This window comes from Eretmochelys imbricata, chromosome 19 (genome assembly GCF_965152235.1).
Source record: "Eretmochelys imbricata isolate rEreImb1 chromosome 19, rEreImb1.hap1, whole genome shotgun sequence".
NCBI classification, from domain to species: Eukaryota; Metazoa; Chordata; order Testudines; family Cheloniidae; genus Eretmochelys; species Eretmochelys imbricata.
The window spans coordinates 11,153,752-11,178,456 of NC_135590.1; the positions used below are offsets into that span (position 1 = coordinate 11,153,752).

The following is a 24,705-nucleotide window of genomic DNA, read 5'->3' on the forward strand; positions in this document are numbered from 1 at the left end:
TTCCGGGCTCTTAACGGCAACTTACTTGCTGTTTAGATGGCAATAAGGTTCAATGGTTAGAATGACTGGGAGTCAGGATTCCTGGGTTTCATGCCCACTGCTGGGAGGTGGGGTCTAGTAGGTTAGAGAAGGGGGTGCTGGGACTCCTGGGTTCTATCCGCAGCTCAGAGAAGGGAGTGGGGTGGAGTGCGTGTGTTTGCAGGGGAGGGGGAAGCTGGGAGTTACGACTCCCCCATTCTCTTTTGTTCTGCCACTTTTCTCCATCTGTGCTGGGGGACAGGAACCTCCTCTCCCCTGGGGAGGTTGAGAAGCTCAGATGCTTTGAGATCCCAGCTGGATGGTGCTAAAACAGGAAAAAGCCTCATCCCTTCACCAGGGTCTCTCAGAGCCACTAGCTGTGAGAGTCCTCTTAGCTCCCCTCCAGGAGGCCCATTTGGCCTGTGGCAAGGCGGTTCCTGGGAATGAAAGGGTTAATGGGAACAGGCCACCCCCCCACCCCCTACACATCATAATAGTCACCCTGAGGGGCCGGCATTCTCAGCTTCCAAGGGAAGTGGAAGGCTTTTGGCTGAGGCCAGAGAGCAAAGCGAAACACCCCCCCAAGGGAGAACTGTGGGCAAAGCCAGGAAGAGAACATGGCAGCCCTGCATCTCACTGCTTGAACCCATTTGCACCCCAGAGCCACGGAGAGAACCCAGGCGTCCTGACTCTCAGCGTGGGGAGCAATTCACCAGCCAGTGGCTGAGGTGTGGGGGCTCTCTGCTCAGCTCCCACAGGCCAGGCTGTAATGTAATGGCGAGAGACTGATTGATGGTGCCACCCCGTCGGGGAATTTGGGACCTGTTCATAGCAGCCCCCCACATCTCCTGTAGCTTAGAGGGCTGGAGAATTCGTGCTGCAGAACCACTGCTCTTACTCCAGCTCTGCCTGCATGTGGGGTTCTGCACTGACGGTGCCGGTTCTTTACAGCACCTGAATTTCATTGCAACCGTTCCCTGGGTCCCTCGTCTCCCTCCTGTGGGGTTGAGGAATCCTGCAAGAGCCAGGACTGAAGTGGGGCTCTCTAGGCTGGCTAAGGCCTGCATGAGCCCCAGAGGGCCTGGGAGACCCTGGATTCCTGGTGCTCTATACACACAACCCCCTGCCTGCAGCCCCTGCTTTGCTACACACACCCCTGGTATTTTTAACAGAACTTGGTTACTGAGTAAACGTTGAGGAAATTCTCAGACAAAAAACTTTGCTCAGCAGGAGTTTGGGATGAGAAATGATCAGTCTCTTCAAGACAAAGAGACACGGAGCTTTAAAAACCCAAACATCAAATAGGCTAGAAAATCACAGCTAAGGTGAAATGCAATCAAGCCCAAGCATCTGAAAGTCTAACACTTGACAATATAAGTCACGCAGCCAGAATCTCCCATATTCTGGGCAAAATCCTCAGCTGGTGTAAATCGATGCAGCCTCATTTATTTAATCCACGGAATCTAATTTATACCAGATCCAATTGGGGATCGGGTTCCATTGATTCCGCTAGAGCTACGGCCAATTCACACCAGCAGGGGATCTGGCCCCATTCACTCCCCTGGAGCTATGGCCGATTCACACCAGCAGGGGATCTGACCCCCATTCACTCCCCTGGAGCTATGGCCGATTCACAGCAGCAGGGGATCTGGCCCCATTCACTCCCCTGGAGCTATGGCCGATTCACACCGGCAGGGGATCTGGCCCCATTCACTCCCCTGGAGCTATGGCCGATTCACACCAGCAGGGGATCTGGCCCCATTCACTCCAATGGAGCTATGGCCGATTCACACCAGCAGGGGATCTGACCCCCATTCACTCCCCTGGAGCTATGGCCGATTCACACCAGCAGGGGATCTGACCCCCATTCACTCCCCTAGAGCTATGGCCGATTCACACCAGCAGGGGATCTGGCCCCATTCACTCCAATGGAGCTTTGGCCGATTCACAGCAGCAGGGGATCTGGCCCCATTCACTCCCCTGGAGCTATGGCCGATTCACAGCAGCAGGGGATCTGGCCCCATTCACTCCCCTGGAGCTATGGCCGATTCACAGCAGCTGGGGATCTGGCCCCATTCACTCCCCTGGAGCTATGGCCGATTCACAGCAGCAGGGGCTCTGACCCCCATTCACTCCCCTGGAGCTATGGCTGATTCACACCAGGTGGGCATCTGGCAGACTGAGCGATGGGTCCTCTTTGTGTTTAGGGTACCGGCAGCGCAGTGGGGACCCCAGATGGCTGGGATCTCAGGAGATCTCAGTGGGAACTGGCTCAGTGATTCTCCAAGTGGTTGTAGAGTTCCTGTAGGCCCAAACAGAGGCTCTGTGTGATATCTGCCCAAATGGGAAGGGACATGGGGGGTATCATGAGGAGCAGATGGGGGCTGGCATCACCAGTGTCATGCCAGTGGCCTCCAGCGCAATGTGTGGGACTCAGCCTGCCTCCAGACAAAGATGGCATGGAGCCTGACGGGATCAGCACCTGTGGGCTGAGAGGTTGCCATCCTGATGTCTGGGGGTGCCCAGCCATCCTCTCAGGGATGCCAAGGCCCCTCAACCCTGAGCACTTACCCAGGACAGAGATGGTGACAGAGGAGGGGCAGGATGTCCCAGCTGTGCCCTGAACCTCACAGTGACATTCCCCAGCATGCTTTGCTGTGATGCTCTCAAACACCTGCTCCCACTGGAAAAGCCCCGGACTAGCATTATCCTTGTACCAGACACAGATGGCGTTAGGAAGGATGCTGTGGGTTGAATGGCACGTCAGATTCACAGATCCGCCTTTTCACGTGTTGGACCCTAGCATGGTCATGATGCTAACTCCTTTAGGGGCATCTGGAAACAGAGAAACAATCCATAAAAAGGAAGAGAAAAATTGGGTTCGTACCATATTCTATTCTGTGGCTGTATATGGGTGTGGGGTAGTGTCCAGTGAGCCCTCTAGCAGTGCTCACCATGTTCTGTGGTTCAGAAAGCAACCAGAGCATCTGTGTGGGTGTCGGTCGGCCTGTCATGTGTAGTGCATAGTTAGTAAACATGGTTATTTGCACCCCACCAGCCTGTGTGGTCTCTTCATCGGATGAATGTTATTTAAAAGGCAAAAGACACAGCATTAGAACCAGTCAGAAAATAGGCCAGGGTGTGTGTGTAAATTTGACTTTTTGGCAAAATATTGAAAACCAAAATATTTCAATTCACCGCCTGTAGAGCCCATTATCAAATATTTGTTCCCCATTTGGGTCCTTCTAGACTGGGATCAAGTCCTTCCTTAACCTTCTCTTTGTTAAGATAAACAGATTGAGCCCCTTGAATCTAGCATTGTAAGGCAGGTTTTCCAATCCTTTAATCATTCTCATGGCTCTTCTATGACCCCCTCCAACTGATCGACATCCTCCTTGAATTGTGGGCACCAGAACCAGACACAGGATTACAGCAGCAGTTGCAGCAATGCCAAATATAGAGGTAAAATAACCTCTCAACTCCTCGAGCTTCCCCTATATATCCATCCCATGACCCCAATAGCCCTTTTGGCCACAGCATCACACCGGGAGCTCATGGTCAGCTGATTATCCAGCATGACCCCCAAGACAACTCTTCCCAGGCTGTTCCTATGGTACAAAGACATTGCCACAACCCGCTTCCCCTCCTCAGCAAGTCTCCCTGACCAGGTCCCCAGCCCTTACACCAGATGGAGATGTACCCCCTGGCCATAGGCCGCAGGGCGGCAGCCTCGCAGAGCAGAGTACTGGGATTGCCTTCACTTATCGGTCTCTTCCCAGCCTTGACACTTGGCACTTTCAGGGTAACAGATGGTGAGAGTTGGGTTAGCATTCACCAAGGGAACCCCACCCAGGACAGAACAAAAGGGTAGATCCCTCTCTGCCCATCCTCTGGGATTATAATATTTCCTAGAGCCAGCTGACAATTTTTCAAGCAAAAAGAACCCAGGAGTCCTGACTCCCAAGCCCCCCTGCTCTAACCTCTACACCCTATGCCCATCCCAGAGCCATAAAGAAAACCCACAAATGATAGCTGCCATCCCCCCTGTTCCAACCACCAGACGAGCTATGTCTAGACGCAGAGCTCACCAAGCTCACCTCACCGAAGGCTGGGATTGGTCAGAGCCGCACCCATCCCTGTATCTATCCAGCCAGCATCTCAGTGCCGCGCCATGGTCCTGCCAGGACAGGGATATTCGCAGTTCGGTGTCCCCAGCCTGGTCCGAGGTTTGCTCTGGGTTCCATGTGCCATTTCAGTCATACTAGGAGGTGGGATGTGGGCACCTGGGCCCTACAGAGCTGGTGAAGAGAGGTCCTGGTTCCTGTCCAATGAGGGGATTCCCACGTGGATGGGCTGTGAAGTCAGGAGGAATCAGGAGTCATTTAACTCTGCCGGGGCCCCAGAGGAGCAGCAATCTCAGGAACCCGAAGCCGGGCTGCCAAGGCTGGAGCAGGCCCCAGGATGCTGAGTGCCTCCCACCCAGCCTGTGTGTTTGCCTCGCATGGGGAATGAGGTCTCATGGGAAACTAAGGGGAGCAGCTAATGTTACTTAGAGAACCTGGGGAAAAGCTGGGAATGCCCAGAGGGACTCAGCAGCCACATGTCGGGCTGGGGGGAAACATTGGAGTGGGGTTTAGACGCTTAGAGTCCCATCAATCTGATTGGTGGTGAAGGATAGCTCAGTGGTTTGAGCATTGGCCTGCTAAACCCAGGGTTGTGAGTTCAATCCTTGAGGGGGCCCTTTGGGATCTGGGACAAAAATTGGGGATTGGTCCTGCTTTGAGCAGGGGGTTGGACTAGATGACCTCCTGAGGTCCCTTCCAACCCTGGTATTCTATGATTCTATACCCTCTTGCCTGCTTCTTTACAATATGACTTGGAAGGGTCAGATGCTTTGCTCCCAGAACTTCTTCAGCAGAGGCAAAGGTTTCAACAGACTGCCAGTAGCCAGGAACCTGACAAAAACACCTAGAAGTTCTGACCCATGAGTGCTCCCCTGCTCTAACCACCAGACCCCATTTCCCTCTTAGAGAATGGGACAGAAAGGGGGGGGCCGTAATGCCCCCTGCTGTAGAGGATGAGCCCTGCAATCTGGGGGCAGGGGGGGCCTTCTCTAAGGCGATTCAAGTGTCCTGCATTGAACCAACCATGCTGGAAAGGAGCTGGTCCATCCAGAAAAGGGGCCCACTGGGAATGTCTCTGCCCAGTCCTGACAGTAGACACCTGTAAGGGAAGCAAATCATTCTGGATCATATGCCACCCAGCCCTGTCTGGTGGAATCGCCCCACGTGCTGGGCTGCTGAGCAAATTGCTGCCAGGAGTCACCAGGGAGGGGCAGATCCAGTGCCCAGAGAATTGCACCCAGGGGAATTAGGAGCCAGAGTGTCATGTTCCAGCATGAAATGGATACCTCTGCAATGGGGACTTCTGGGAAATCTTTGGGCAGCAAAACTTTCCAAATTAGACTGAATAACGTGCTAGAAAATAAACTTTAAGGAAGAGACCCAGGCCAGAGGGTTGCCTGGGGACCTAAAAGGTCTTTTCTTTCTCTGTCTTCTAGGAGCTGGAGCTGTGAGTGGAAAAAAAACAATCCCGAATGAATTTTGCTGAGGCTCATTAACACACCATGTGGAAGAAGAATCCCACCTCTGGTCTATATTCCCACTGTTTCTCTTGACCACCTGACACTAGACTCTGGCAATGGTGTTGTGGCTACAGAATCCACTGCTAGCCGCTGCAGAAGCAACCCGTGACAGTTGCACAGATAGGGGCTGCCTTTCAGCGATGCCAGCGTCACCTTCAGCCCCATTCTCCCTTGCGTCGGTCTCTTGCCTTGTGATCTCCAAGCACCACTGCCGGGAGCAGCTCCTTCTCTTCCTCTTGCACTTGACTTTGCACAGCCCTGGTGATACACTGCTAGCGTAGGACGTCACCAGAAATGCTCTGAGGGTTTATCGTTATGAGGCTCAGCAGACATTTTAGCCCTTCCGATTAATGAATGGAAGAGCCTGACTCTGCCTCCTCCATCAATGCCCGTCCTCTTGAGCAACCCTGACAAACACCTTCAGAGGAAATGGCCTGCATCTGCTAATGCAATGAGTCCCTGCAGCTTCCTGGCTGCCAGAGACAAAGTGATCTGGACTCAGATCCCGTGTCCAGCCTGTGGCTGGTGTGAGAGGCTTCACGGCAACAGATCAGTTACTGGAGAATCTGGGCGTCTATTCTCCCTCTCGGCTTGTTGTCTCTTGCCTTATTCTTAGATCGTAAGCTCTTTTGGGAAATGAACTGTCTTTATGGGTGTGTATAGTGCCTAGCACAATGGGTCAGGGTCCTTGGCTGATGGCCAGATGCTCCCACAATACAAATAGGTTAGTATTAATTCCTGAGGATGCTCTTAAAATCAACAGCTCAAATTTTCACTTTCACCTGCACTGCTGTAAAAGCCCAAGTAACTCCATGGACCTCAGCGGAATCACACCAGCTTTATCCTTGGGAACCAGAGCAGAATTTGGCCTGAATTTCTTATGAGCATAAGCATGAGCTGGGAGGATCCGGTCAAAAGAGCAGAGTTCTTATCTCCTTTGTTTGGGGTTCCAAGGAACATACTGACTCAGCTGGCAGTGAAAGTGTTTGCTGGTGACCTTGGGATGGAAACCAGCTGTAGCAAGTGGAGAGAGCGAAGGCTACCTGAGAATTAGTTACTAAGCATTTTCCCTTTTCTGCATTCTTTATCAGTGCTTGTTTATTCTGTTTTTAAACCAAAAAAACCCACATAAATGGCCTGACCAGCTGTTGCCACTGACTGAAAGCTGAGGGATGAGTCAGACACAAAGTGTTCAGCATTTCTCCAAGATCGGGGTTCATGGGGCGTGGGGATCAACCTGGATGCTTCTACAGAGATTCTTAGCATCCTATATTGGACCCCACATATAGCACCAAGTCACATTGCCACAGGGGGCCATCGATTTTGGGTGGCCAAGCACCTCAGAAAACCTATGGTGTCTCAAGGTGCCCCCCTCACCCCAATTGATATCCCCAAAATGTCTGCTCTTAATGCCTAGAGAACTGGGTAAGGCCAGGCTGCAGAAGGACAAATCACGTTCTCCTCGACTGCTGGTTCTAACAGCAGATGGAAACAAATTGTGTGGAGGAGAGAAATGAGGTGGGGGTCTTGAAGGAGCAATATCCTGGGGTGACACCACAATCTAGTTGTCTCCGATGCCCATCACTGTAGTACTGAAACACCGGGCAAGTGAGATCTGCACGGTGAGATCCAGAACAGGCGTCGCAGCGTGCAGAGACGAAAGCAAAAACGATGCAGCACTGCCAACTTCTAGAGCCTGTTCATCCCTGCCAATGGACAGATCCAAGGCCTTCGAGTCGACAGTCCCCACACACACCACTCCCCATCCCAGGGACGGCGTCTTTTGGCCTTGATCTGTCCTACAATGATTGTCTTTCAGTGAGAACATGCTGAGCCAGTGCTTCAAACCCTGGACCTGCAGCAGCCAACAGCCTGGGTACAAAGAAATGACCAGGCCCTTGAATTCAGTTGCATTTCTTGAACCCACCCACGGGGCGGGGCCGACTTTTCCCATTGGTTGACAGAGTGCTGATGATTTACATCCAGCCTCTTTTTTAGGGGGCTTCTGGGAGGTTCGACTTCCAAAGAGGGAATGAGGGATTGCCTGGCTGCACGTCCTTCACCCATGGCGATCCTCAGGCGGATGCTGATTCTTCTGTTGTGGAGCTGTTGCTCAGGTGAGTTTACTTCCCTGCTAATCCCGCCCCACCCTGTGTATTGGCCGCTACTGGAAAGGCACCTTTGCTGCCCTGCCGTGAGTGCGGTGCTGGGCCATCTAGCCTAACGCCAATGTGCTTGGTCCAAGAAACCGGGGAGACGGCGAATGCTCCCTTGTTCACGGTGCTTGCAGTCCCTTCCGTGACTCCAGAGGCGAGGCAGTGTGGGGGCTGCGTCCCACTGTCAGTCTGGGAGCGAGCAGCTGCGAGTCCCACGGGGGCTGTCTGCCTCCAGCAGCCTCTGTTAAGAATCTCCCTTCGTAGCCATGCCCGCCAAGTTCTGTCTCTTCTCTGCCCTGAGGGCCATGGCCTGCCCTGAGGCCAGTGGGACTCGGGGTGTGGTGGGAGTTTTCCCCGGCAGAAAGGAGGGCGGGAAATTAGGAGGGAGCAGGGGGTAGGAACTGAAAAGCCAGGGATTCTCTGGGGCCTCCCTCGTTCTGGCCTGGGCAGAAATATTGCTGTCCACACTAGGTACAATTGCTTGCTGGGACAGAGAGTGCTGACATGAAGCAGCCTCTATCCACCGATGGTAGCCAAGGATTTAGCCCACACCCCAGACGCTCGCTGGCCTCTCTGGGAGTTGCGGGTGCGTGAGATCAGCGGGACTGGTCCCATTGTGCCCTCGGACTTGGTCTGGGAGAGTGGGACACAGCAGGCATGTGAATTAGGCATGGGGTGTAAAGTAGTTAATTCTGGGGTATAGCCCCTGCGCTGCTTTGGGGGGAGGGAGTTTGGGGGGAGGGAGTGCCCCTCCAGAACTCTAGCACCCTGTCCAGGCCATGCTCATCTTCTCTTCCCTTGTCTGCATGCATAGGTGCTGGAACTAGGGGTGCTCCTGCACCCCCTGGCTTGAAGTAGTAATAACAACCCAAATCCCTGGCTTCTGCCTTCAGCACCCCCCCCCCCATAAAAATTGTTCCAGCCCCACTTTTTGCATGTGAGCCCCAGGGATGTGGGAATAGTTTCGGGAGGTCACATCCCCAGCTCGGGATGCTCAGGGGGTCAAGAGCTTGTTAACAGGTCACCCCACATGATAAGCCAGCAGAGTTTCCTTCCCAGTCAGCTGTCTAACTCACTGCCAGCGGGACTGCTCTTTGCACCTGGCTGGGATAGACACTGTGCACGGCCCCCGCAAAGCTGTGAAGGTTTCGGGTCCTTTCATCTTCCCTCGGCTGGTCTTGGTGGGGAGTGAAGTGGCTGCTAGTCGGGGAATAAGATGACCCTTCTCTTCCAGGAGCCGAGGGCAACCTGCAACCACTCCCCAAGTTTGGAGATGTCTATCACGTTACAGGTAATGCTCCAGGAGGGGGCTTGGCCCTGCGTGTATTGGGGGCTGGGGGCTGTCCCGGGGTGGTGGTGGGGAAATGTCTTAAGGATGGGAATTCTGAGGCTTAATTAGCATTTGCAAAGTGCTTGGAGATCCTTGGCTGGAAGGTGCTGTAGAATCACACAGGGACAGATTTTCACAGGTATTTAATGCAGATAGGGGCCTAGTGGGATTTCCGAAAACTCTCATGTAGGTTGGGTACCTAACTCCCACTGGAAATCAATGGGAGTTGGTTAGGTGCTTATCTGCAGCTGTAGGCACCTAAATATCTTTGAAAATGTGGCCTGAAGTACTTCGGCAGGGCAGAAGTGGTGCTCAGCTCCAAGTCAAGTTTAGCCTGGGGTCTGGGTTCAAGGGTTGGGGGGGAGGGAGTTAGCTCTTCTCTTGAGATGTCAGACATATCTGGCTTGAGAAATCAGTCCCCTCCAGGTTTGGGATGTGTTCCAGCCGCCAAAGCTGCATAGCTGGGTCTCAGATTCAAATCAGACCGCCCCCTCCCCAGCCACGAAATGCAAAGGAGTGCAGATTTAAGGCCCTGATCCCTACCTGTTAGAATACTGTTGTCCAGGTTTGTTCCATCGGTATAGTCTGAAAGACAGTTGCATCTCCTCTATTTAAGGGGACCGGCCGAGGTCTGTGTTTGAATGCCACGCTCCCGTGTAAGAGTCCAAAGAGTAGGGAGGAAAGTAATTCTGTAGAAGCCATGATATCACCCTCCACAATCAGAGCTGCAGGCTTAAGTGCCACAAAGGCAGGAGGGGGCTGGTGTGTTCCCTCCCCACTGTTCTCATCAGCTTGGTTTCCAGGACTGCTCACATTATGCACTGCAGAAGAGAGCCTTCAGCTCCCATTTCTCAGTGCCCTAGGAAGGAGGTGCATATAATCTTGTTCAACGACACCTTGAAACAACCTTAGATCCCCCCCGTCCCCACCTCTCACCCCTTTTGGAGCCTGGCAAATGAGCTTTTTTCCCCTCTGAAGTGGTTTGGCTAGGACCCCTATTGAGATGAACTTGCAACCTCCTCCTAGCTGGGCAAGTGCCCTGGGCCTCCTCCCAATGAGCTCTCACTAGAAGGGATGTCTCTGGCCACTGAAATTTACCTCCGTGCTGCCCCATCCCCCCAACCCCACTCTGTCGTGAATTCGCAGCCCTTAACAAGGATTTGCCCTGCAAGCGCTGAACCATGAAACCAGGTTAGAGAACACTGGGGCAACCCCTTACCTGGCTTTTATACCCTCCCACTGGCTTCAGGGGGAGTTTGCCTGGGTGCAGGGTGAGCCGGGGCTCAGGATTAGGCTCCTGTGTTTAAAATCAACTGGTCGGTTGCTCTTAACTTCCCCTGCATCTGCCCTGCAGCTGGCGAGCCCTCTCTGACCGGATGGGCGGGGCACACTGTCTCTAAAGTGATTATCTGTAAATAAGATCTTGTCCCTTGTCTCTTATGGGACAGGCTAATCTGGCTTCTGTCACCTTGTGTCCTGCAGGGATTATCAGTCTGCCCTATGCTGAAATCAAGGAGCCCTTCGAAGCCTGGTACAACCTGACCGGAGGCCAGAGCCGTATCCAGTATTACCATGGTAAGTCACCGGGGTACTGTTGGGGTAGCGGTCCAGGGAGGCAGTGTCCTTCTCCCCTTACTCCCATTGAATGGATTGCCCACGTCTGGCTGCACGGCAGGGCTCTCTCCTCTGAATGCATCTAGCGCTGTGGATATGTCTCTGTCATAACATGCCTAGAGAGGCAGCACCTGGGCCAAGGCCCCAGAGGCTAAGCCTAGATCAGTTTATGCTCTGGGGTGCAGATTCATAGATATTAAGGTCAGAAGGGACCACTATGATCATCTAGTCTGACCTCCCGCACAATGCAGGCCACAGAATCTCACCCACCCACTCCTGCAATAAACCTCTCACCTATGTCTGAGCTACTGAAGACCTCCAATCATGGTTTAAAGACTTCAAGGTGCAGAGAATCCTCCAGCAAGCTCCTTGAGTCTCCTTTCATAAGACAGGTTTTCCATTCCTCCGATCATCCTAGTAGCCCTTCTCTGTACCTGTTCCATTTTGAATTCATCCTTCTTAAACATGGGAGACGAGAACTGCACACAGTATTCCAGATGAGGACTCACCAGTGCCTTGTATAACGGTACTAAAACCTCCTTATCCCTACTGGAAATACCTTGCCTGATGCACCCCAAGACCACATTAGCTTTTTTCATGGCCATATCACATTGGCGGCTCATAGTCATCCTGTGGTCAACCAATACTCCAAAGTCCTTCTCCTCCTCCATTACTTCTAATTGATGCATCCCCAGTTTATAACTAAAATTCTTGTTATTAATCCCTAAATGCATGACCTTGCACTTCTCACTATTAAATTTCATCCTATTACTATTACTCCAGTTTACAAGGTCATCCAGATCCTCCTGTATGATATCCCGGTCCTTCTCTAAATTGGCAATACCTCCCAGCTTTGTATCATCCACAGACTTTATTAGCACACTCCCACTTTTTGTGCCGAGGTCAGTATAAAAAGATTAAATAAGATTGGTCCCAAAACCAGTCCCTGAGGAATTCCACTGGTAACCTCCCTCCAGCCTGACACCTTTCAGTATGACCCGCTGTAGTCTCCCCTTTAACCAATTCCTTATCCACCTTTCAGTTTTCATATTGATCCCCATCTTTTCCAATTTAACTCATAATTCCCCATGTGGCACCGTATCAAATGCCTTACTGAAATCTAGGTAAATTAGATCCACTGCATTTCCTTTGTCTAACAAATCTGTTACTTTGGTTTGGCATGATCTACCTTTTGTAAAACCATGTTGTATTTTGTCCCATTTACCATTGACCTCAATGTCCTTAACTACTTTCTCCTTCAAAAATTTTTCCAAGACCTAGCATACTACAGATGTTAAACGACAGGCCTTTAGTTACCCGGCTCACTTTTTTTTCCTTTCTTAAAAATAGGAACTATGTTAGCAATTCTCCAGTCATACGGTACAACCCCTGAGTTTACAGATTCATTAAAAATTCTTGCTAATGGGCTTGCAATTTTGTGTGCCAATTCCTTTAATATTCTTGGATGAAGATTATCTGGGCCCCCCGATTTAGTCCCATTAAGCTGTTCGAGGTTCACTTCTACTTCAGATATGGTAATATCTACTGTTAGGGGGCTTATTCCTTCACCCACTTACTTCTGTGGTCCTTCTTGCATGAACAGAGAGCAACAATACCCGAAGTCCAAAGGTGCAAACAATTCAATGTTTATTGGGGTGAACTTCCAGCAAGCATGATTCCAGTTTCCTTCCTTAGTGTCCCCCCTTCCCAGCTCTGACACCACAGAGCCTTACACCTGTGTCCCTGTTCCCATTTCTGCCCTTAGCCAAACAAGATTCCAATTTTCCCCCCGCCCCCATTCTCTGTTCCCATTTCCCCCTTTAGCAAAACATGATTCCAATTTCCCCACCCCCATTCCCTGTTCCCATTTTCCCCCCACACACACACACTTCCTGATTGACTGCAGACTATATAGTAAAACTTGAGTTCTGCTTAGCTATACCTTAACCAATCATTTTCCTGAAATCTAACTAACCAATTTTAACATATTGTAACATGATTATTTAACCAATTATATCCCACCACCTTAATTAGTTTACACCTAGCAAAATTAATTATACAGCAGACAGAAACAATCACAGAACCAGACAGAGATTATACAGACAAACAATGGGGAAATGGGGACTACAGTGATAGAACAAACACAGAAATGAGGATTTCACATCCCAGCTATTGATAAGTGAATTCTTGCCAGACAGGATATTATCAAACTAAGTTTCCTTTTACATTTTCTAGGCACTTCCCTTTCTCTGGAGGGATGGGCGTTATCAGGACAGGATTGTATTCCTAACAGCCCAATAGCACCTTCTTTCAATGTGACTAGGTGGGGATGTGAGGATGTGACCGGTCGCTTCCCAGCTTATGGCTGCCTCTGCTGCTTAGCCAAAGGCCTTAGCCTAAGCACAGGGCCTCAGACTGTCACAGTAAGAGAAGGCTCTTACACCAGCAGACAGTGATTTTGATTCTTTCTTTTGTACCTCTAGAACTAGCCAAGTGATAAGAATACACCTAAATTCTTCGAGTATAGGCCTTTACAGACAGGCCTGAATATCTATATCCTAACATCCACCTCCATATCCTCATTCCCATTTGTCATGTTACCATTATCCCGAAGATCCTCTTTAGCCTTATTAAAGACTGAGGCAAAGTATTTGTTTAGATATTGGGCCATGCCTAGATTATCCTTGACCTCCACTCCATCCTCAGTATTAAGCGTTCCCACTTCTTCTTTCTTTGTTTTCTTCTTATTTATATGGCTATAGAACCTTTTACTATTGGTTTTAATTCCCTTTGCAAGGTCCAACTCTACTGGACTTTTAGCTTTTCTCACCATATCCCTACATGTTCTGGCCTCAATAAGGTAGCTTTCCTTGCTGATCCCTCCCATCTTCCACTCCCTGTAGGCTTTCTGCTTTTTCTTAATCACCTCTCTGAGATGCTTGCTCATCCAGCTGGGTCTACAACTCCTGCCGAAGAATTTTTCCCCTTTCTTGGGATGCAGGTTTCCGACAGCTTCTGCAGCTGTGACTTGAAGTAATCCCAGGCCTCCTCCGCCTTTAGATCCACAAGTCTTTCAGTCCAATCCACTTCCCTAACCAATTTCCTTAACTTTTGAAAGTCAGCCCTTTTGAAATCAAAAACTCTAGTTGCAGATTTATTTTTGTTACTCCTTCCGTTCAGTTTGAACTGAATTAAATGATCACTCGAACCAATCATGATCACTCGAACCAAGGTCGTCCCCTACAACCATTTCTTCTATGAGGTCCTCACTACCCACCAAAACCAAATCTAAAATGGCATCCCCTTGTCGGTTCAGCAACTACTTGATGAAGAAATCCATCAGCTACCGCATCCAGGAAAATCTGAGCCCTGTTGTTATTACTAGCACTTGTCCTCCCGTCTATATCTGGGAAGTTAAAGTCTCCCATGATCAGGCAGTTTCCATTAGTATTCACTTCATTAAAAACATTAAAAAGGGCTCTATCCATATCCAAATTAGATCCCGGTGGTCTATAGCTCACCACAAGCACTATCCCAGGGGAGGCTCTAATAGTTTTCTTCCCCAACGTAATTTTTGCCCAGACGGACACTGTCTTATCCATTCCATCGCTTCTTATTTCTTTACATTCTACCTCATCCTTGATATACAATGCTACTCCACCACCTTTACCTTTATTTCGGTCTTTCCTGAACAGCACATACCCTTCAATACCGGTAGTCCAGTCATGATGACTATTCCACCCTGTTTCTGCTATCCCTATAATATCTGGTTTCACTTCCTGCACCAGTAACTCTAGTTCCTCCATTTTGTTACCTAGGCTCCTCGCATTGGTGTACAAACATCTTAATTTTTGCTGTTTGGCCTTGCTCACATTCTGTACCCGATTAGGCACGGTCATTCTACAGCCAGTATGACCTATTAGACTGGTATCCAGATAAACTGGGATTCTAGCGTTAGCGACTATCTGCACCCCCGAGCATAGGATCTGGCCCCAGCATATTACCAAGCTGAGGTCCTGATGCAGGCAGCCCCCGCAGCGAAGGCCGGGGGCGTCAGAGAGGGAAATCCAAGCCAGGACGCTCGGGCTGAGGCCCACAGTGCACAAGGCTCTGGTTTATGCCGTGATTCTTTGCTAGAGCGCGGTTAACGGCTTCAGGTCACAGCTGCTGCAACTAAACTGGTCACCCTCCCCTGGCCAGCAAGCCTGTTCTCCTCTCCACTCCTGACAGCGGCACGTCAGGGCAGCTCCGCTGGCGAACAAGTGCTGAGCAGGAGGGGAGCACCAGGGACTTGATCCTGCAGCAGTGAGCACCCCATTTACTCCTACTTAGCAACCTGGGGGAGTCCCACTAGTCCCACTGCCGTGAGTGCTGGGGCATGGGAGGCTACCGCTAGCCCCTGGCATGGCCCGCGTCTTCCAAACCCCCGTCACTCAGCACAGAGTGAAGATCGCCTCTGTTACACTTCCCCTTGCCCTCAGGGAGGGCGTGAACACCTGCAGCACTGTTACAGCCGTCTATGGTAACTGTTTGCCCTGGGTGCGTCCCTGCAGGCCAAGTGATCACGTACCAGCTTGGCTCTCTGGAGCCATTCGGCGCCAGTTTCAAGGTGACCCCAGAAACCACAGAAACCGAGGCAAACGTTCGGAAGTGCTTCCGGGTCAACGGCACGGCTGGGGATCTCATCAGCCCGCAGAGCGTCTTTCCCCGCCTGGACGGCTTCAAGGTGAGCCCATGTCTCGCGGGACCAGCCGAAGAAGGGCCCCAGATGCCAGGCATCCTGCTCGGCGAATGGGCTTTCCTTCCCCCCCGGGAGACCCTGTAGTTACCTCACCCTGCACCATACCACAGGGCCACTGGCCTTACAAAGCGCACACGCCATGGGGCTCTGCGGCAAACTAGTGCATGATTGAGCCAGCACACCCCTTCCCCTGGCAGCGATGTTACAAGCACAGGGCCAGATCCAGCCCTGCCCTAAGAAAGGTGCCTCGCCACTCAAGTTGGTGGGGCTTGTGCCAGGGCTGGCTGGGGTCAAACTGTCCCTCCCAGGGGTGCACAAGTAGAAAGGGGTCCGGGGAAGCCTACCCCATCCCCCTTGTACACCCTGAGCAAGGGCCAGGGATAATCAGCTGAAGGGGGATGGGGACTTCTCCCTTTGTGCACCCCCGGGGAGAATGTCCCCCAAGAGGGGAGGACTGACCCGCGTCTAGACTTCCAGCCATGAGGCGCGAGCTTGGCCTGACTGCTGCACAGCGAGCCTCCATCCTGCGGCTCAGAGCGCGCACAGCTGCTGGCCAGAAGGCCGTGGGCAGCGCGTCATGTTTGCACCGCGTAGGATCTCTCTTGCTCCGGCAGTTAACTGCCCCATCTCATTCGGAAACACTGCCCCTACGCCCGCTGCCTCCCCAGCCCGTGCGGGAGGAGCCCTACAAAGGGCAGCTCTGCACCGTGCTGCAGAACGTGTCCTACTGGGGCCGGAAGAAGAACGTCTACACCTTGTGGGTGGCCAGCTCCGCCGACGGCCCCGTGCCCGTCCACTACGAGATGCGGGGCTTCAACAGCCTGCTGGGCTCCCACTACGACAAGTACGAGATTGACTACAGCAGCTTTGCCCGCAGCTACCCAGCCGGGGTCTTCAGCCTCCCACACGGTAAGCGTACTGCTGCCCTGGTCTACAGGGCTTCCGCCATCACACCCATCACAGGCCTGTAGATCCAGGGGAGACACTGCCCATCCCCTCCATACCATGCAAGCGCTTCTGGCTACAGTAATACCTGGCCACGTCGCAGGCAAACACCAGGCAAAGGGGTTGGTGAATCAAGGGACTTGAAGCCAGATCGGTGCCTGTGTGGATGGCACTGGTGTCCTCACGGAGCACAGTCTGTTGGTGAAGCCGTACAGACTGGAAGGATTGCCCGTGCCATGCAGACTCCGGTTGGCAAACACTAGATGTGAACGTACTGGCACTGGCAAACCTTGCACTGGGCAGAGAAGTGTCAACTTTCCATACGGCCCCTCAGCGGGTGTGAAGCAGCGTAGTTCTGCTGAGGTCTGTTTACACCTGTGGCAGCCACGTGGCCCTCCAGAGCCAGGCTGGCTAACCCGCTAGCTGATGCCAGGCTCCAGGTGCCTCAGCTTTTCTGACGCCCTTCTGATGAACTGCCCTGGCCCAGCCTGCGCCCTGGTGTCACGCCATGGTGTGGGTCAGGTGCCGTTAACACAGGCAGTGCCATTGGCTTGGAGGGGGATCTGAGAAAAAAACAAGCTCCGGGAATTTCCGAGATGATAAAGATGCTCCCCCTAACCAAACCTCCCCATGCTCGACCCTAGGGTTTGAAAACTTAACTGGACAAAAGTCCTAGAAAAGAGCTCTCCATCCCTTACTTCTGACCCAAGGACATGGGGAGGGCCCTCTGCAAGTGCCTAACACAGTGAACAACCGGTGCAGGGCCAGATTCTGCCCTGGATTTACACTGATGTAACCCTCCCCTCCCCCAACTCTAAGGGAATTACTTCAGATTAACAGCCATGTACCGACAAAATCTGGCCTACTCCCTACCTATAGGCCAACTACAACTTTATACTGCAGCAAGAAGTGAACTGGTGAAGATGCAGCTTGATTTATGATTGAGCAGATAAAGTCAATCCTGCTCTTGATAACCTTTTCCCTGCCAGTCCGCTCCAGGGATAATCTGTGCCTGCCACAAACTTGTCCATGACAGTTGCTTCTGCCTCTGTCCTTTCTAGGTCTAAAATGCGAGCACTGGCCTGGCGCAGGGCCGGAGCACCAGATCCTGGCCAATCCAATGCAGGAATTTGTCGGGAGAATTAGAGAAATAGACAGAGTCCATCACCGGCTGTTCCACCACTACAAGGAGAAGTTCAGGAAGACGTATAGCACCGAGAAGGAGATGGAACACAGGAAACGAACCTTCATCCACAACATGAGGTATGGAGCTATCTTGGAAAGGAAAGGAAAGGAAAGGAAAGGAAAGGAAAGGAAAGGAAAGGAAAGGAAGAACAAGAGGGTTTGTTTAAGCATCTCAAGGAATGATCCAAGGGACCAGCAAAATACTGGTTGCTTAATAGAAGCGTCTTCTAATAACAATGGAAGAGACTCCTGCCTGGCCTGTGAGGGAATGCGCTTGGGTACTCTCTTGAGAAGGGAGGATGCCTGGTAAACGTGCCCTCACGTATGGGTTGGCTGCGTCGTAAGCCTGGAATGAACCCAGGACACAGTTTGAGAGTGATTTTGGTTGCTGTATTTTGGGCGCCCAGCTCAAGAGTTCGGGACACTTGGCCCATGCTGAAAATCCGCCCCAAGCGTCTCCAGCTGGGCACCCAAAAAATCCAGGGGTTGGGGCTGGAAAGTTTGGCTGCAAACCCCTGGCCTCTCCCACCACATGTGGGGCAGCCCCAAGATGAGGGAACTCCCCAGACAGCTAGAAGTGATGCAGGTTGAGTCTCTTGCATGACATTCCCCCGCAAGAGCAGCTTAGAGGGTAAGTGCTAAGGGATGACTGCTCTGCATCACGGCCCATGGAACCTGACCCAGATACTGTCCCAGGCCCTTCCCTCTTGTTACAGGCCTGAGCTTCTCCGGGCTCCAGACTAGGGGCCTCCAATCAGCTAACCTCAGCAGGTGGGAGGAGGAGGTAGCTTCTTCTGGGATTGCTTCTCCCATGCGCCCTGGCATGGCTAGGAGCCACCCATGCCGGTTATGATTGTTTGTTTTTTTGGGGTTACTGGGTGGCCACAAGGCAGTGCTGCCTGCTGTCCAGCTCCCTCTTCACGGCATGCATCCCCTCCCAGGTACATCCACTCCAAGAATCGGGACAACCTGCCCTACAAGCTGGTGCTGAACCACCTGGCCGACCGCACCCCGGTGGAGATGGCCGTGCTGCGGGGGCGGCTAAAGAGCGGGGCCCCCAACAACGGGCAGCCGTTCCTGTCTGAGGGGTACAAGAGCCTCATCCTACCGGAGAGCCTGGACTGGAGGCTGTACGGTGAGTGACACATGCCGTGCTCTGCCGCCCATTCTAACCTCCCAAAGGAGCAGCAGGGAGTCCAAGCCCTGCCCAGGGGGCTCTCGTCTGGAGCCGCTGCATATGACAGCCTGAGAAGGGAAACAGATCCCAGAGAAAACTAGCGCTGATGCACTGCATACCCCGGGCACACCCCATCCCTACCTTCTCCTGACCAGAGATCGCGTAACCCAGACTAAGGGTACAGGCCTACATGCCTCTCTAGTGGCCGGGCCGTAGAAGAGATTTGAGTCTCGCGCAGCCTCCACCTAACGGAGCAGGTCTTTTAGCTCAGGCAGTAGCAGTGGCTGTTTTTAGCTCTGAGGGTCCCAGGTTCAAGCCCCACAAAGGGCCGAAGTGGGGTCCGTTATTCTCTGCGAAAAGGAACTTTTCTGCAAAATGGCCACTTTCCCATGGAAGAATGTGGGAGATGTTAAAAACCCTAAACTACCTCACTGCAAACCGTCCTGTAACCCCCTCCCTCCCCAGGCGCTGTGACCCCAGTGAAGGATCAGGCCGTGTGCGGCTCCTGCTGGAGCTTTGCTACCACCGGGGCAATGGAGGGTGCCCTGTTCCTCAAGGTGAGAGCCCAGCTGCCTTGCGTGTCTAGGGAGGGAGCAGTTCAGAGTCTCCGAGGCAGGCTGGGCCATCTGAGCCCACACCCACTTGTCAGGCTCCTGCCACTAGTCCGGATCCTCTGGGCTGCTGGGGTGAAGAATCCACCCCTCCGGCCGAGCTGCACAGTGCTGGGAGTTAAGGTGGGAGCACTGAAGGGGAACATGGCCTTGCTCCATGCCACGGGTGACCTCTGGCGCCTGATAAAGACCAGCTCGGAGATGTGGAGCATGGTGTGGCTGCTAGACACAACATGCCTGGGAAGTGGAGGCCACCCCTCACTGGGGAGAGGAAGCAATGCGGGGGGTGGGGAAAATCATCCTTGAATGGGACAGGGGGCAGCCGGGCATGCTCCAGTGACCCCCCTCTGCTCAGGCCCTGGATGGAGGCAGTGCCCAAAGGGAACCTTTTGTGCTTTTGGCTGGAGGAGGGAGACAACTGACCCCTCCTTGAGCCGGGGGGAAGCCCCATCCCCCTTCTCCTCTGGGCTTTGTGCATTACCCGGGACTCCGGAGCTCTCGGCTGGAACCCTGACTTTCTCCTGGCTGCCCCCCCAGACCGGAGTGCTGACCCCGCTGTCCCAGCAAGTCCTGATCGACTGCTCTTGGGGCTTCGGGAACCATGCCTGCGACGGCGGTGAAGAGTGGCAGGCGTACGAGTGGATGAAGAAGCACGGTGGCATTGCCAGCACCGAGTCCTACGGGCCGTACATGGGCCAGGTGAGCGCTGGGCCAGCGGCCGAGGAGAGCACGGAGCCGTTTGGCTTGGGGGAGCTGACGAATTTCTTCACGCCGGTGGGAGATTCTGGGAGGGCCTTCGGGACGCTGGGCACCCTCGTGCCTGCTGTCTCCATGGGGGTTGAGGGTGCTTCGTACCCTATCTGGGGCATGCACAGGCCACTTCAGCCACTGCCAGGCCTGTCAAAGGCAAGATGGCCTTGTGGTTAAAGCAGTGGATGGCAACCTGGATTCAATCCCCAGCTCCACCAGGCTCCCTCTGTGATCACAGGCAGATTGCCCCCGGCTGGACTGAGCAGGGCTGGATTTCCACTTAGGCACAGTAGGTCCTACCTCTCCAAAACCGTGGGCAACACAAAGGGCAGCTGTAGGCAGCAGGGGGCGCTGAAGATGCTGTGCCTCGGGGTGCGTAAGGTGCAGATCTGGCCCTGGTGCTGAGCAGCTGCAGCGCCCACTGCTGATGGGGGTGCTGAGCACCTCCAGAGAGCAGAAGTGCCGCCCTCCTTCCGTGCCTCAGCTCTGCAGCTGTAAAACGGATTCAACCCTGCCCCGCACCCCAGGCTGGCTGAGAGGTTACAGTGACGGGGGCTGCGTCAGTACCCAGACAGTCTGGCACTCCCATCCTGCAGCCCCTCGTGCAGGAGAGGGACTTCTCACCTGTGAGCCGCTCCATGGAACTCAAGGAGATGATGGCTGTGATGGCCAGGGCCTGCGCGACAGCTGTCGCTAACTCATCATAACCCTGGCGGTGGCTGGAACGGCCTGTGTAGATCCAAACCCTGCAACTGTTCGGCTGGCGCAGGGTGGGGGAGATCTGGGTGTGACGGGTTGGATCACAGAAACCCCTTTGGGAACTGCCAACTGGTGGGCCCAGACTACTTCTGCCCCTGCTTTCCCTGCCAGGCTGGGACGCCAGCACCCTGTCTGGCCGAGCCAGACACGCCCGTCTGCTCCAACACAGACCCAGGGTCTGAACCGCGTGCCCCAAAGCTGCAGACTTAAAAAGCGTTCCTGTCTTTAACACTCAGATGCTCAACTCCCGATGGGGTCCAAACCCCAAATAAATGGGGTCCAAACTCCAAATAAATAAAGCTTATACAGGGTAAACTCATAAATTGTTTGCCCTCTATAACACTGATAGAGAGATATGCGCAGCTGTTTCCCCCCCCCCCCGGTATTATTAATTAACCCAGGTATGTATTAAGTAAAAAGAGATTTTATTAAATACAGAAAGTAGGATTTAAGTGGTTCCAAGTAATAGCAGACAGATCAACGTGAATTACCAAGCAAAATAAAATAGCACACACAAGTCTATGTCTAATACAGTAAGAAACTGAATACAGATAAAATCTCACCCTCAGAGATGTTTCAGTAAGTTTCTTTCACAGACTGGACACCTTCCCAGTCTGCAAAAAGAACAGGAGTACTTGTGGCACCTCAGAGACTAACAAATTTATCTGAGCATAAGCTTTCGTGAGCTACAGCTCACTTTATCGGATGCATCCTTTTCCCCTGGTACAGCCCTTGTTCCAGCTCAGGTGGTAGCTAGGGGATTTCTCATGATGGCCGCCCCCTTTGTGCTGTTCCCCCCACTTATGTATCTTTTGCGTAAGGCGGGAATCCTTTGTCCCTCTGGGTTCCCACCCCTCCTTCTCAATGGAAAAGCACCAGGTTAAAGATGGATTCCAGTTCAGATGACATGATCACATGTCACTGTAAGACTTCATTACCCACTTGCCAGCCCACAGGTATGCAGGAAGACTTATAAGTAAAACAGAAAGAAAAGGAGGACTCGTGGCACCTCAGAGACTAACCAATTTATTTGAGCATAAGCTTTCGTGAGCTACAGCTCACTTCATCGGATGCATACTGTGGAAAATACAGAAGATGTTTTTATACACACAGACCATGAAAAAATGGGTGTTTATCATTACAAAAGGTTTTCTCTCCCCCCACCCCACAAGTACTCCTTTTCTTTTTGCAAATACAGACTAACACGGCTGTTACTCTGAAACCTGTTATTAAGTAAAACAGAGCCATCTACAGGTAATTGTCCTGGTTAACGGGAGCCATTAAGATTCCAAACCACCACTAATGGCCCACACTTTGCATAATTACAATAGGATCTCAGAGTTATATTTCATATTTCTAGTTTCAGATTCAAAAGTGATACATTTATACAAATAGGATGACCACACTCGTATGCTCAAATAAATTGGTTAGTCTCTAAGGTGCCACAAGTCCTCCTTTTCTTTTTGCGAATACAGACTAACACGGCTGCTACTCTGAAAGCTTTGTAATGATACCTTACAAGAGACCTTCTGCATGAAGCACATTCCAGTTACATTAGATTCATGCTCATTAGCATATTTTTATAAAATCATATAGAGTGCAAAGTCACACTGGGTTTAGTGTTTCTCCAATAAGACCAGTGAAATTCCCTCCTTAGCCAGGGGGAGTGTTAACAGACTGGACAGCCCAGCATTGACTGGCTGCCACTGGGCCAGAGCCTGCCCGGTCTGCTCTGCCATGGTCTCCAGATGGTGCCATGAAGGAGTCTGGGCCTAGGGCGGGAAGGAGAGATCTGGCTGAGGGGCTGGGCTCTGGATTTGACTGCAGTAGCCTTGTCACCCAGTTCTTGCACCTGTCTTTCCCCTCCAGAACGGGTACTGTCACTACAACCAGTCTGAGCTCATAGCCAAGGTCGCTGGCTACATCAGTGTAGACCCCGGGAACATCACTGCCCTGAAAGCAGCACTCTACAAGCACGGCCCGGTGGCTGTGAACATAGATGCCTCCCCCAAGTCCTTTGCGTTCTATGCCAACGGTATCTACTACGAACCTGCCTGTGGTGAGTCTGGGGGAGCGCGAGGGGCTCTGCTGGGGGAGGACTTTGCTTCTCTCAAATTGGACAAAGCCAGGTTCCCTGCGGGCAGAAGCCAGGGCAGCTACATTGATTCTTGCCACTGCTAGATCAGACCCATGGTCCATCTCATCTAGGATCCTGTTAATTAATCATAACATCACACAGCTTTGTTCTCACAGTTGTGTTATTTCCCTTGGCTTCCGTGTGTTCTTAAGAGCTCCAGATCTAACAGAGATAACTGCTGAACATGAGACTAGCCGCCAGGGCCAGGTCCTCGAGGATGCAATATAACGTCACTAAACTTAACTTTAAATAAAAATAAAGGCTACGGTCCCATCCGCCCAGCTGCATCAAAGGAAGGTGCCAGAAACTCCCAATAGAACAACCTATACATGCAAGGAAGCTTTTACCCTAACCCCATACAGAGAGTGACTGCCTAATGTCCTAAAGCAGGAAGATTCATAACTCTTATCTTTTACTCTCCCTAACCTAACTGTGGATGTTCCTTCTCAATGTCCAGTCCTCTAACTTTTGCTAAACTCATGGCCTCCATGATATCATGTGGCAGTGAGTTCCGCAGGCTAATTATGCATTGGATTAAAAGGTATGTATTAAAATGTTACCTTTTTTAATTCATTGGGCATCCCCTTGTTCCTGGGTGGCATTGACCTTCCCTGACACTCATTATCTTGCACCCCTTTTTATAGCCCCCTCTTATTCATTCCCCTTTACACGAACTCCTATAAGGCAGTTACACGATGAACATAGGAAGACATGTAGGGTGGTTCCTCTGTGCAGGGCATGGCCTGCTGGCCTCCTCTGCATGCAGGAACCCACAGCCCAGTCTCTCACCTCCCAGCAGAGGGAGACTAAATCTCCTCTCCTTTCTCCTAGGAAACAAGAGCACAGAGCTGGACCACGCAGTGCTGGCCGTGGGCTATGGGGTCCTGCAAGGGGAGAGCTATTGGCTCATCAAAAACTCCTGGTCCACCTACTGGGGTAATGACGGCTACATCCTCATGTCCATGCGGGACAACAACTGCGGGGTGACGACGGCTGCAACGTACCCCATCCTGGCCTGAGCGCTGATGCTGTGTGCAGGGCCTGTTCCCCCAGCCTTGCTCGAGAGACCAGCTAGCCGTGGGGAGAGAGACCTACACAGCTGGCTTTGGCTGAGTTCCCACTAGACTCCAGCTATGTGAACCGGCTGGAGGCCTGGCAGCAACTCTCTGGCTGGGGTAGGTCGCTCCCGGAGTGTTGCTTTAATACCCACAAATCTTCAGCACCACAACGGGTCTGGTTCCCTCAAGGTCCTGTGAGATGCTGGGTGGCCTCCAAGCTGAGGGGCCCCCTGCGCCTTGCACCACCTCGGCACAGAAGCTCCGCAAGGCAGGGGCCATGCTGATGTGTGTCTATGCATCAGGCAAACCTGCCACCGTCACAGTGCTAATAACGTGTCAAGCAGAGAGTGGAGGGGGGATGGCAAGCCACAGACGTTGGGGGCAGAGGGAGAGCTAGGCATGGCCACTGATGAGTGTTGGGTAGAGAAGCCAGCACTGCTAGGATCTCTGCTACACTGCGCAGCAGAAGGCTGCTGAATGCATGGAGAGCGCCAGGACAATAAACTCTAGGGAAGAACTTTGCTGTGTCTGTGTGTTTAACGGGGTGGGAGCTGGGGGAAGCAGGGTTTAGCCGTGCCTT

General features: G+C 52.3%; 1 protein-coding gene across 1 annotated transcript; it reads left to right on the plus strand.

Moving 5' to 3' along the window:
* Nucleotides 1-7,727: 7,727 nt before the first annotated feature.
* On the plus strand, nucleotides 7,728-24,086 carry LOC144277299 (digestive cysteine proteinase 1-like). Its single transcript, XM_077838014.1, has 11 exons — nucleotides 7,728-7,779; nucleotides 9,053-9,109; nucleotides 10,631-10,723; nucleotides 15,316-15,488; nucleotides 16,172-16,412; nucleotides 17,510-17,711; nucleotides 18,575-18,768; nucleotides 19,276-19,367; nucleotides 19,959-20,120; nucleotides 22,800-22,989; nucleotides 23,899-24,086. Exons 1-11 carry the CDS (start codon nucleotides 7,728-7,730, stop codon nucleotides 24,084-24,086), a joined length of 1,644 nt encoding a protein of 547 aa, XP_077694140.1.
* Nucleotides 24,087-24,705: the final 619 nt, after the last annotated feature.

Excerpts from the sequence above, each read along its gene's own strand:
- LOC144277299 (XM_077838014.1), top strand. The coding sequence starts at position 7,728 with ATGGCGATCCTCAGGCGGATGCTGATTCTTCTGTTGTGGAGCTGTTGC. Across the intron at positions 17,712-18,574 it reads ACCTTCATCCACAACATGAG|GTACATCCACTCCAAGAATC; the intron begins GTATGGAGCTAT and ends ATCCCCTCCCAG. Across the intron at positions 18,769-19,275 it reads CCTGGACTGGAGGCTGTACG|GCGCTGTGACCCCAGTGAAG; the intron begins GTGAGTGACACA and ends CTCCCTCCCCAG.